Source organism: Coregonus clupeaformis, chromosome 13 (genome assembly GCF_020615455.1).
Source record: "Coregonus clupeaformis isolate EN_2021a chromosome 13, ASM2061545v1, whole genome shotgun sequence".
NCBI lineage: Eukaryota > Metazoa > Chordata > Actinopteri > Salmoniformes > Salmonidae > Coregonus > Coregonus clupeaformis.
In genome coordinates this window covers 33,997,428-34,009,927 of record NC_059204.1, presented here as the reverse complement: position 1 = coordinate 34,009,927, position 12,500 = coordinate 33,997,428, and the positions used below count along the sequence as shown (strand labels likewise).

Genomic DNA, 12,500 nt, shown 5'->3' with positions numbered 1-12,500 from the left:
GAGAGAGAGAGAGAGAGAGAGAGAGAGAGAGAGAGAGAGAGAGAGAGAGAGAGAGAGAGAGAGAGAGAGAGAGAGAAGAGCATGAAACCGGCAACCGTTAGTCAAGTCTCTGTCTTCTGTCTAGTTGTGTTCACTCTCTCCTCTCCTCTCCTCTCCTCCCCTGTGTCAGACTCTGTTCAATCTCTCCTCTCCTCTCCTCTCCTCTCCTCTCCTCTCCTCTCCTCTCCTCTCCTCTCCTCTCCTCTCCTCTCCTCTCCTCTCCTCTCCTCTCCTCTCCTCTCCTCTCCTCTCCTGTGTCAGAGTCTGACATTGTGAGTGGTACTCTTCAACACATCGACAAGTCTCCACTGATTCCTGTTTATGGGCCGTCAGGGAAACACTCTCCACACTGAACGATTGCAGAGGGACAGCGGGAGGAGGAAGAGAGGAGAGGAGGACAAACTGTCGACAACGCAGTCCGAAACGTAAACAACATGTTTATTGATTTGATCACTTGTCCTGAATGAAGGGCTTTTATGAGTGGTCTAAGCCGTCTGCACTGCAGCAGCTAAGGATTTGTTGTTGAAAAGTGTTAAGTGTGTCAGAGTGGTGTAAAGAGCACACACACTCCCACACACAGTCCCACCCACACACACGCACGCACGCACACACACACACCCACCCGAAGTGAGCATGCTATTGTTGGACTGGAGCCATAGCTCCCCACACACCTGGAGAGGCTGTGTGTTAGAGGAGGTAAACACAGGGCTTGAGTGGGGGTGGGGGAACAGCATGGACAAGTGTGTGTGTGTGTGTGTGTGTGTGTACTGAGAGTGTGTGTGTGTGTTCATTAAGCCTGCTCTTCATGGCCTCTCCTCATCATCAGCTCTGCAGGGCTGATCAGTATCAGGGGTACAGGGGAAGCGGGGGACTGGTTGGGTGATATCGGGGGGACTGTAGGCCCTGAAAGCAGGGAGCAAACCCAGTCTCACCCCTGGCACCTCCGGTATGGGAAAGCTGTAATTAGAAACACACTGTGGGGCGCCGGCACTTCCTACACGGGACCAATGGCCGGACAACACTCCAACCAACCAGCCTCTGAGAACAGCACAGAAAACTGAGGACAGCAGACTGGAGCAGTAGTTATATTTAGGCTATACTCCAGAGCTATGGGGTGAGGAGAGAGAGAAGAGGGTCTACTTATACCTCTGTGTGTGCCCTCTGAAATAAACCCTGGGATGAGGGTTGAGGGTGGGTAAACACAAATGAACAGAACCAATACAAAAATGGGTCACACTGTCCACAGGAACAGCTACGGGTAAAGGAGAGAGAGGGTTGAGGGGGGAGAGGAGAGAGAGGGCTGAGGGGGGAGAGGAGAGAGGGGTTGAGGGGGGGAGTGGAGAGAGGGCTGAGGGGGGAGAGGAGAGAGGGCTGAGGGGGAGTGGAGAGAGGGCTGAGGGGGGAGAGGAGAGAGGGCTGAGGGGGGAGAGGAGAGAGGGCTGAGGGGGGAGAGGAGAGAGGGCTGAGGGGGGAGGGAGAGAGGGCTGAGGGGGGAGAGGAGAGAGGGCTGAGGGGGAGTGGAGAGAGGGCTGAGGGGGAGAGGAGAGAGGGCTGGGGGGAGAGGAGAGAGAGGGCTGAGGGGGAGAGAGAGAGGGCTGAGGGGGGAGAGGAGAGAGAGGGCTGAGGGGGGAGTGGAGAGAGGGCTGAGGGGGAGAGGGGAGAGAGGGTTGAAGGGGGAGAGGAGAGAGGGTTGAGGGGGTAGAGGGAGAGAGGGTTGAGGGGGAGTAGAGAGAGAGGGTTGAGGGGGAGAGGAAAGAGAGGGCTGAGGGGAGAGGAGAGAGAGGGCTGAGGGGGAGAGGGGAGAGAGGGCTGAAGGGGGAGTAGAGAGAGAGGGTTGAGGGGGAGAGGAGAGAGGGGTTGAAGGTGAGAGGGAGAGAGGGCTGAGGGGGAGAGGAGAGAGAGGGTTGAGGGGGAGAGGAGAGAGGGGGTTGAGGGGGAGAGGAGAGAGAGGGTTGAGGGGGAGAGGAGAGAGACGGTTGATGGGAGAGAGGAGAGAGAGGATTGAGGGGTGAGGAGAGAGAGGGCTGAGGGGGAGAGGGGAGAGAGGGCTGAGGGGGGAGAGGAGAGAGAGGGTTGAGGGGGAGAGGAGAGAGGGGGTTGAGGGGGAGAGGAGAGAGAGGGTTGAGGGGAGAGAGGAGAGAGAGGTTTGAGGGGGTGAGGAGAGAGGGGGTTGAGGGGGAGAGGGGAGAGAGGGTTAAGGGAGGGAGGAAAGAGAGAGGGGGCTCTTCTATCAATGTGTCCCAGATGTAGACTATAGGGTTAGGTCTACATACTGTACACACTCACGTACCTAGTCACACTTCATCAAAGCCATACTAACCCTGATTGCAAGGTCTACTCATCCCGAACATTAATGTAGTAGCAATAACACAATATATTCCCCTCACTGAAGACTCACCCTAACAGTAGCTCACTGTAGCTAATCATCCATGTATGGTTCCCTTCACTCTCTAGAGCTCTATGCACTATATCCCCTGTACTCAGTAGTTCCCCTGTCAGCCCCAAGCCACAGGTCTCCAGTCCTACATGGCAGCTAATTGAGTGGATCAGAAGAGCTGCGCTGAATAAATAGCAGCTGAATTTGTTCCTGTGTTCGGCCCCTGTGATGACTGGAGAGCTCCAGGAGATGGGAGTGTGTGTGCTGGTGTGTGTGAGGCGTACAAAGCACAGATGAGAGACCAATCTAGCCCCGGCACACACACACACACACACACACACACACACACCAGCGATGTCTTTAAAGCACACAGCCATCAGCGTTTTACATGCTGTTAAACTGGCCCTTAGACTGGCCTTTCATATTCAGATCTTCAGCTGTGAGGGAGCATGAAGACATGGCACCACCAGCGAGAGGCTTTATATCATTACACCTTTTAATGTCTGAGGCAGGACCACTCCTCATCATCACTAAGACAAGGTCAAATTCAAGTGGAATGTATTGTGCAGGAGAAAATGACATATTCTAACAGTGCTTTTGTTTTTGCTGATAAAAATGCAAACGATGTTATGTGATTGTGTCAGTTGAACTAACACAGGGCTTTAGTTTCCTATAAAGTTTCCAAAGCAAAATTGCAAAAGTCTTGCTTCATATTTCTGGAAGAACTACACTTCACAGTATTTCAACAACTGCAGAATTCTGTTTGGTCCAGATGGTTTATTGATATTTCCATCAGTGTTTTGTGAGTTGGTTTTATCTGGGGGGGGGGGTATGACCTTTACCACAGCTGGCATAGTTGGACTGGCTGGCTTTTATCTGTCATGATAGAAATCTAGAGAATCTACAGTACTGTAAAGACACAATACAATACCAAGGACACTGACACTATGGTCAGTATGGATGGGGTGTTTGTGTGGAGGAATGAGAGGGTGTGTGTGTGTGTGTGTGTGTGTGTGTGTGTGTGTGTGTGTGTGTGTGTGTGTGTGTGTGTGTGTGTGTGTGTGTGTGTGTGTGTGTGTGTGTGTGTGTGTGTGTGTGTGTGTGTGTGTGTGTCATCATGTACTCACCTCACTCCAGACCAGCATGGTGCCAAAGATGACCTGGAGGCCGTCAAAGAAGTTGTCCCCTATGATGATGACAGTTGCGCCCCCTGTTGTCCAGCCCTCACTAGGGCTGATGGCTTTGATGCAGGGGGCAGCTGCTTCCAGGCACAGGGCAGAGCAGGGGGAGAGAAGAAGGGGTGAGGGGAGGGGAGGGGAGGGGAAGAGAGGAGAAGGAGGGGAGGGGAGAGGGAGAGGAGAAGGGAGGGAAGGGGAGGGCAGGGGACAGAAGAAGGGGTGAGGGGAGGGCAGGGGGAGAGGAGAAGGGAGGGGAGGGCAAGGGGAGAGAAGAAGGGGTGAGGAGAGGGGAGGGGGAGAGGAGAGGAGAAGGAAGGAGAGGAGGAGAGGAGGAGAGGAGAAGGAGGGGAGGAGAGGAGGACAGGAGAAGGAGGGGAGGAGAAGGAGGGGAGGAGAGGAGGAGAGGAGAAGGAGGGGAGGAGAGGAGGACAGGAGAAGGAGGGGAGGAGAGAGGGAGAGACAGACAGGCAGCTTACGGTTAGACCACCTCAGTCTAGGAGGTTAGTTACACAGTTGAGAAACAGAATCAAATAAGCCCTATACTATCTAATAATACTGTATCTATATAATACCTAATACCTTATAAAGTACATGTTACACTGATGACAAACAGGAACAGGACATACAGGGACAGGATATATAGGGACATGACATATAGGGACAGGACATACAGGGACAGGATATATAGGGACATGACATATAGGGACAGGACATACAGGGACAGGACATACAGGGACAGGACATACAGGGACAGGACATATAGGGACAGGACATATAGGGACAGGACATACAGGGACAGGACATATAGGGACAGGACATATAGGGACAGGACATACAGGGACAGGACATATAGGGACATGACATATAGGGACAGGACATACAGGGACAGGACATATAGGGACAGGACATATAGGGACAGGACATACAGGGACAGGACATACAAGGACAGAATATACAGGGACAGGACATATAGGGACAGGACATACAGGGACAGGACATACAGGGACATGACATACAGGGACATGACATATAGGGACAGGACATATAGGGACAGGACATATAGGGACAGGACATATAGGGACAGGACATACAGGGACAGGACATATAGGGACAGTACATATAGGGACAGGACATACAAGGACAGGACATACAGGGACAGGACATACAGGGACAGGACATATAGGGACAGTACATATAGGGACAGGACATACAAGGACAGGACATACAGGGACAGGACATACAGGGACAGGACATATAGGGACGGGACATATAGGGACAGGACATATAGGGACAGGACATACAAGGACAGGACATACAGGGACAGGACATATAGGGATAGGATATATAGGGACGCCTGACGGGCCGCCCCCAGGTGGTAAGGGTAGGTAACAACACATCTGCCACACTGATTCTCAACACGGGGGCACCTCAGGGGTGTGTGCTCAGTCCGCTCCTGTACTCCCTGTTCACCCATGACTGTATGGCAAGGCACGACTCCAACACCATCATTAAGTTTGCCGACGACACAACAGTGGTAGGCCTGATCACCGACAACGATGAGACAGCCTATAGGGAGGATGTCAGAGACCTGGCCGTGTGGTGCCAGGATAACAACCTCTCCCTCAAAGTGACCAAGACAAAGGAGATGATTGTGGACTACAGGAAAAAAAAGAGGACTGAGCACGCCCCCATTCTCATCGACAGGGCTGTAGTGGAACAGGTTGAGAGCTTCAAGTTCCTTGGTTTCCACATCACCAACGAACTATCATGGTCCAAACACACCAAGACAGTCGTGAAGAGGGCACGACAAAGCCTATTCCCCCTCAGGAGACTGAAAAGATTTGGCATGGGTCCTCAGATCCTCAAATAATTCTACAGCTGCACCATCGAGAGCATCCTGACTGGTTGCATCACCGCCTGGTATGGCAACTGCTCGGCCTCCGACCGCAAGGCACTACAGAGGGTAGTGTGTACGGCCCAGTACATCACTGGGGACAAGCTTCCTGCCATCCAGGACCTCTATACCAGGCGGTGTCAGAGGAAGGCCCTCAAAATTGTCAAAGACTGCAGCCACCCTATTCACAGACTGTTCTCTCTGCTACCGCACGGCAAGCGGTACCGGAGTGCCAAGTCTAGGTCCAAAAGACTTCTCAACAGCTTCTACCCCCAAGCCATAAGAATCCTGAACAGCTAATCATGGCTACCCTGACTATTTGCACTGCCCCCCCACCCCCACCCCCCACCCCATCTTTTTACGCTGCTGCTACTCTGTTCATTATTTATGCATAGTCACTTTAACTCTACCCACATGTACATATTACTTCAACTACCTCAACTAGCCGGTGCCCCCGCACATTGACTCTGCACCGGTACCCCCCTGTATATAGCCTCCCTACTGTTATTTTATTTTACTTCTGCTCTTTTTTTCTCAACACTTTTTTGTTGTTGTTTTATTCTACTTTTTTATTAAAAAATAAATGCACTGTTGGTTAAGGGCTGTAAGTAAGCAGTTCACTGTAATGTCTGCACCTGTTGTATTCGGCGCATGTGGCCAATACAATTTGATTTGATTTGATTTGACAGGATATTAGCAGGAGCACTGAGCCTTCAAGGGATGCAGGCTAAGTGGTCCCAATCTCAGAAAGCAAGGACATTCCATGTTCTAGATTATGTGTGGTGTGTGGTGTGTGTGAGTATACATGAAGTACAACAATCCACCTCATAAAGACACAACTCTGGATATAGACCCATGCTAGGTAATGTATTCCCTGCATGTGGAGGGAGGGAGGCTGTAACGTAGATCATGTTGTACCTCAACACCGTATCACAGGAGGTATGGCTACAGTCCCAGGCCACAGTGAGGTTAGGGGCATCCTAACACTCTCCCACGGGAACACAGGGTCACAGGGCTCGCTGTGTGTGTGTGTATTTGTGTGCGTGTGTGTGTGTGCGTGTGCGCGCGTGTGTGCGTGTGTGTGTGTGTGTGTGTTAGAAAGAGGGCTCTTGGGATTTGACACTTCTCAGGCAAAAGCAGGAAACAAAAAACATACAAAAACCTCCCACAGCTGGATCCAACTAAGAGTGTAGCGCTGCACTCCACACACACTCCACACACACACCCTAGAAGAGTGATGGTGGTTTTAACAGCTCTGAATGGAGATCAGGCAGAAAAGCAGCGGATCAATTACAGCTGGAACTCACAGAGACCTCTTTAAAGGCCTTTAACACTGCTGCAAAAAAACACCTCTCTCTCTCGCTCTCTCTCTCTCTCTCTCTCTCTCTCTCTCTCTCTCTCTCTCTCTCTCTCTCTCTGTCTTTCGCGTGGTTACAGGGTTAAAAAAGAAACAACTCAGAGGTTAACGGTATAGGCATTCATTCCAGGTGGTTAAAAACAACTCACTGGGTATCGTCAGTATTCATAGTAGTCTTAGTGCTTGCTAGAGCATTGTGAACTGCGCCCAGTACAGTATTCACTTAGCTCACCTTAGTTTACACGTTTACTAAATGCCAAGGTGTCATTCACCTTAATGAGAAATGAACAGGGGCCAGCCATTGGCCAGGCTGGGAGGGAGGGAGGGGACCAGGATACATACAGTTCTATACTGTATCTGCTTACTGTACATTGTACGTTGTGGCTACAGAGTGCTTTACTAGAGCACTAAGTTGGGGGTCCATAGAGGTTGTGTCTGGGAATATGCTGTTTGTTGTACAGTACAGTACAGTACAGTAGAGTAATCCAATCGTCAGTATTGTGTCTCTAAACAGAGCTACAGACTACATGGTGTTATAATACCATTCAGTATGTAGACTAAAGCAATTGTACACAAGAGGGTGTGTTAAACGACTGTTTTAGCACGGCTGTGCTGCGGTCATAAAAGGAGCACAGAGCAAGTCCTTCTTTACACTATGGAAGGTCTTCTCTCCCTTAATAATCACAGCCTTCTTTGGTTTACTGAAAAATGACTAACTTTCAATACTCAAATGAACTTTATTTGACATGTATTGTGGATGTCCGTTTAGCGAGAGGACTGTAATTCACCAGTATTCAGCAGGATGAATTGAGATGAGCCCTTATCTCCGGGCTGAGACTGAGTCTTCGACCATAATGCAATTTGGCCCGGTGGTAAACTGGGAGGGATGAGGAAGGTCTGGGCCAGCAATCTGTGACAATCATCTTGGCCTAAGTCGCCTGTTTTGCCCGCGTTGAAATTATGCGTGGATTAACCAGATGGAGAAGCGGCAATCCATCTGATAGGATTAAACTTTCCCAGCCTTTCTCCTCGCCATCTGGTTCCCGTGCTGCTCGCTCGCTGTGCAACATGCTACACACACACATACAGTAAACACACACACACACACACACAATGAAATGCATACTGAACATACAAGAAAACATTTTAACCCTGGCATGATCATGTGCTAAAAGACAGACAGAAATATGGACACACATGGACAGCCACACACACAGACAGCCAGACACACGGACAGCCACACACACGGACAGCCACACACACGGACAGCCACACACACGGACAGCCACACACACGGACAGCCACACACACGGACAGCCACACACACAGAGAGCCACACACACAGAGAGCCATACATATGGACAGCCACACACACAGACAGCCACACACACAGACAGACAGAAACACAGACAGACAGACACACAGACATACAGCCACACAAACAGACAGCCACACAGACAGACAGCCACACAGACAGCCATACACATGGACAGCAACACACACGGACAGCCACACACACAGACAGCCACAGATATGGACAGCCACACACACAGACAGACAGCCACACAGACAGACAGCCACACAGACAGACAAACAGAAACACAGACAGACAGCCACACAGACAGACAGCCACACTGACAGCCAGCCAGACAGACAGCCACACAGACAGACAGCCACACATACAGACAGCCACACAACATACAGACAGACAGCCACACAGACAGACAGCCACATAGCCACACAGACAGACAGACAGACAGACACACAGACAGACAGCCACACTGACAGAAAGCCACACAGGCAGACAGCCACACAGACAGACAGACAGACAGCCACACAGACAGACAGCCACACAGACAGACAGCCACACAGCCAGACAGACAGCCACATAGCCACACAGCCACACAGACAGACAGCCACGCAGACAGACAGCCACACAGCCAGACAGACAGACAGCCAGACAGACAGACAGCCACACAGACAGACAGACAAACAGACAGGCAGGCAGAACAGACAGACAGACAGACAGACAGACAGACAGACAGACAGACAGACAGACAGACAGACAGACAGACACGTGAGGCCACTCATTAACAGTAACTCCACCAGGGACAGATTGCTGTCCCTCCTCTTTCATCAGGTCGCCTGGGGACTTCCACTACCCTGGGAGCTCCTTTTTTCTGATCTCCCTCCCTCTCTTTCTCTCTCTCCATGGCCAGTCTTCTCCTGTCTTCCCTGCTCCATGATTCTTGTAGCAGACGGCCCTTTGTCTGCAAGCTGCTGGGGACATGTGGATGGAAGTGTGTGTGTGTGTGTGTTTGGGAGGGGGGTCTCAGGACTCTCAGATCCATCCACGAGAGAGAGGGAGAGAGAGAGCACTAGAATGCTATTTGGCCCTAAACAGAGAGTACACAGTGGCAGAATACCTGACCACTGTGCAGTGGCGGCTCCTGAAAAAATTCTCAGGAGGGGCAATTTTTCTGATGATTTAGGTGACCTACACACATTTTAAAAAAGATATGTCCAGCAACAACATGAAGACAGGGGCAGCATATAAGTCAATACCAGAAGCATTTATTGACTGATCTGGGGAGATGGATTCCAGTTTCTGTGACAGATTATAAATAATCTCTGATGCCTTTGTTATATTAGCTTTTGGTTGAATGTACTGTCGTAGTAAATATATAATGTTATAGCTTGGTCTGACTAAAATCTTGTGCATGACCCATTTTGTGTTGGGCGTTTGTTTTCAATCAATGCTGTTCCTATCCTATAACAATGGACAAAAGAGTCCTATCTTGTCAGCCTTGTCAGCAGGTGGCCAAGGACAACACCCACGCCATAGGTCTCTCAGTTCTTCCAACTCACGAGTTCTTGCTCTGAGGACACACACACACACACACACACACACACACATCATCACTGATAACACACACACACACACACATCATCACTGTTAAACACACACACACACACACACACAAAAATCCCCTCTCTTTAGGCTGAACATTTGAAGACAGAGAACCCGACTCAGAGCCAATGCAACAGTGGAGGGGACCTCGCCCAACTCATCAGGACCAATCAGAAGATCAGAACTACTAGATTCAACCTACATCATTTATTGTATAAAATGTCTGCACACAATGTTTTCGGGGCTCTCTTCTCCCTAAGAGTTTGACCGAACGAGTCCGTGCACGCGATTCCAGATATCTTTACCTCTGAATAAACTGCCTTTATTATACCATATCCACCCTGTCCAAAGTCTCTACTTGGTCTCAGTTCTCCAGTAAACTTGTGATTATCAACAGTACACAACGGTAACAAACAATTGGGGGAACTCACGGGGCAGATAGTAAGGTCGCAATGACACAGAAAGCAGTTCAATGTCGGGGGTACAGAGTCGCCTCTCTTACCAGGATCGCGGTCCGCTCTGACCAGGGTGAAGCCGGCCGGCTCCACTTCTCTGTCCGGGACTCTGTCATCCAGCCAAGTCTCCCAGCTGTATTGGATTCCGCTGCCAGCAGCGTTTTCATTATTTAGTCCGTTCGTAGCGGGTATGTACACGATCAACAAGATCAGTCCAAAATCCACCACTGGAAATCCATGGTTGGCAGAATGTTTGTAAACTAAGTCTACAAATTAAAAACATAAAATAACGCCACACTGCAGGTCGCAACAGAGACGCTGCTAGCCGCTATTGTCTTAGTTACGTTCATGGTTACGTCACGTATGACGAAAGCGCGTAAGTGCAAGCCCACAGACACCCATAGAGAATGTATTGAAAGCTTTGAAATTTGAAAAAAATAGATTTTACATGACAGGCTATGAGAGACTTCTGGGCGATTTTCAACCTGACTGAAATCGCCCCAAAAACGGGCGGGGCCATTTGAAGCACGACTTTAGCCTGATTTGACATTTAGTGGCTGGCAGATCAGACGTGAACACTGATAACTACTGTTGCCGTGATATAATTGATTAGAAAAAAAATCCCTTCCTTTTCCCGTTTGGCAGTGCGTCGCCCATATCGCCCTATTGAACAGGCCGTCCCTGCCACTGTGACTGACCCAAACTTAAGGAAAGCTTTGACTATGTACAGACTCAGTGAGCATAGCCTTGCTATTGAGAAAGGCCGCCGTAGGCAGACCTGGCTCTCAAGAGAAGACAGGCTATGTGCACACTGCCCACAAAATGAGGTGGAAACTGAGCTGCACTTCCTAACCTCCTGCCAAATGTATGACCATATTAGAGACACATATTTCCCTCAGATTACAGCGATCCACAAAGAATTCGAAAACAAACCCAATTTTGATAAACTCCCTTATCTACTGGGTGAAAAACCACAGTGTGCCATCACAGCTGCAAGATTTGTGACCTGTTGCCACAAGAAAAGGGCAACCAGTGAAAAACAAACACCATTGTAAATACAACCCATATTTATGTTTATATAATTTCCCATTTGTACTTTAACTATTTGCACATTGTTACAACACTGTATATATACATAATATGACATTTGAAATGTCTTTATTCTTTTGAAACTTCTGAGTGTAATGTTTACTGTTAATATTTATTGTTTATTTCACTTTTGTTTACTATCTACTTCACTTGCTTTGGCAATGTTAACACACGTTTCCCATGCCAATAAAGCCCTTAAATTGAAATTGAATTGAGAGAGAGAGAGAGAGAGAGAGAGAGAGAGAGAGAGAGAGAGAGAGAGAGAGAGAGAGAGAGAGAGAGAGAGAGAGAGACAGAGAGAGAGAGAGAGAGAGAGAGAGAGAGAGAGAGAGAGAGAGAGAGAGAGAGAGAGAGAGAGAGAGAGAGAGAGAGAGATAGAGATGAGAGAGAGAGAGAGAGAGAGAGAGAGAGAGAGAGAGAGAGAGAGAGAGAGAGAGAGAGAGAGAGAGAGAGAGAGAGAGAGAGAGAGAGAGACAGAGAGAGAGAGAGAGAGAGAGAGAGAGAGAGAGAGAGAGAGAGAGAGAGAGAGAGAGAGAGAGAGAGAGAGAGAGAGAGAGAGAGAGAGAGAGAGAGAGAGAGAGAGAGAGAGAGAGAGAGAGAGAGAGAGAGAGAGAGAGAGAGAGAGAGAGAGAGAGAGAGAGAGAGAGAGAGAGAGAGAGAGAGAGAGAGAGAGAGAGTGAGACCTGCTGTATTTCTCCTTCTTGTCACACAGGGAGATGGAGGAGGAAGACTAGACTGTAGCACTAACACCATGTCATTTAAATCTCTATAAGAGGGACTTATTCTATTTTCAGGCCAAAGCAGCCTCATCTCACGACCCCAGGAGGGGCATATCACCCCATCCAATGCCACTAGAGAATAAGCACATCACATGTTCTATCTGATAAGGAATATGAGAAAACATATTTTGCCTCACTCCTAAATCCTTCTGCTACAAAATTTGAAAGTGATTGGATTTGTCTAAACAGCCCAGTGGCCGTGGAGATGGCATACGTGGATGTATTGTTAAGGCATTAAGTGTTCCTTTAAGAGCCACCCGAAAAGCCTTTTTGCTCGGGTAATGAGGGAGAATTTTCCTGACTATTTTCTCCATCCATTATTGAGAAGGGTACATGTCAATGGCAATCCATTGTGATGCATATGGCCAATGGAAGGAAGAGGAGACGTGAGGCGTCCTTTATGGTGTGTGTATGTCTGTGT

General features: G+C 49.2%; 1 protein-coding gene across 6 annotated transcripts in view; it reads right to left on the bottom strand.

Annotated features, from left to right (window-relative positions):
- LOC121579180 (transcription factor COE1-A) overlaps positions 1 to 12,500 on the bottom strand; it is a 247,836-nt gene that overhangs the window by 68,371 nt on the left and 166,965 nt on the right. For all 6 annotated transcript variants that reach the window (XM_041893538.2, XM_041893540.2, XM_041893543.2 and 3 more), the window contains exon 9: positions 3,544 to 3,674. In XM_041893538.2, coding sequence (XP_041749472.2) covers positions 3,544 to 3,674 — 131 coding nt within the window. The remainder of the gene's footprint in view (positions 1 to 3,543; positions 3,675 to 12,500) is intronic.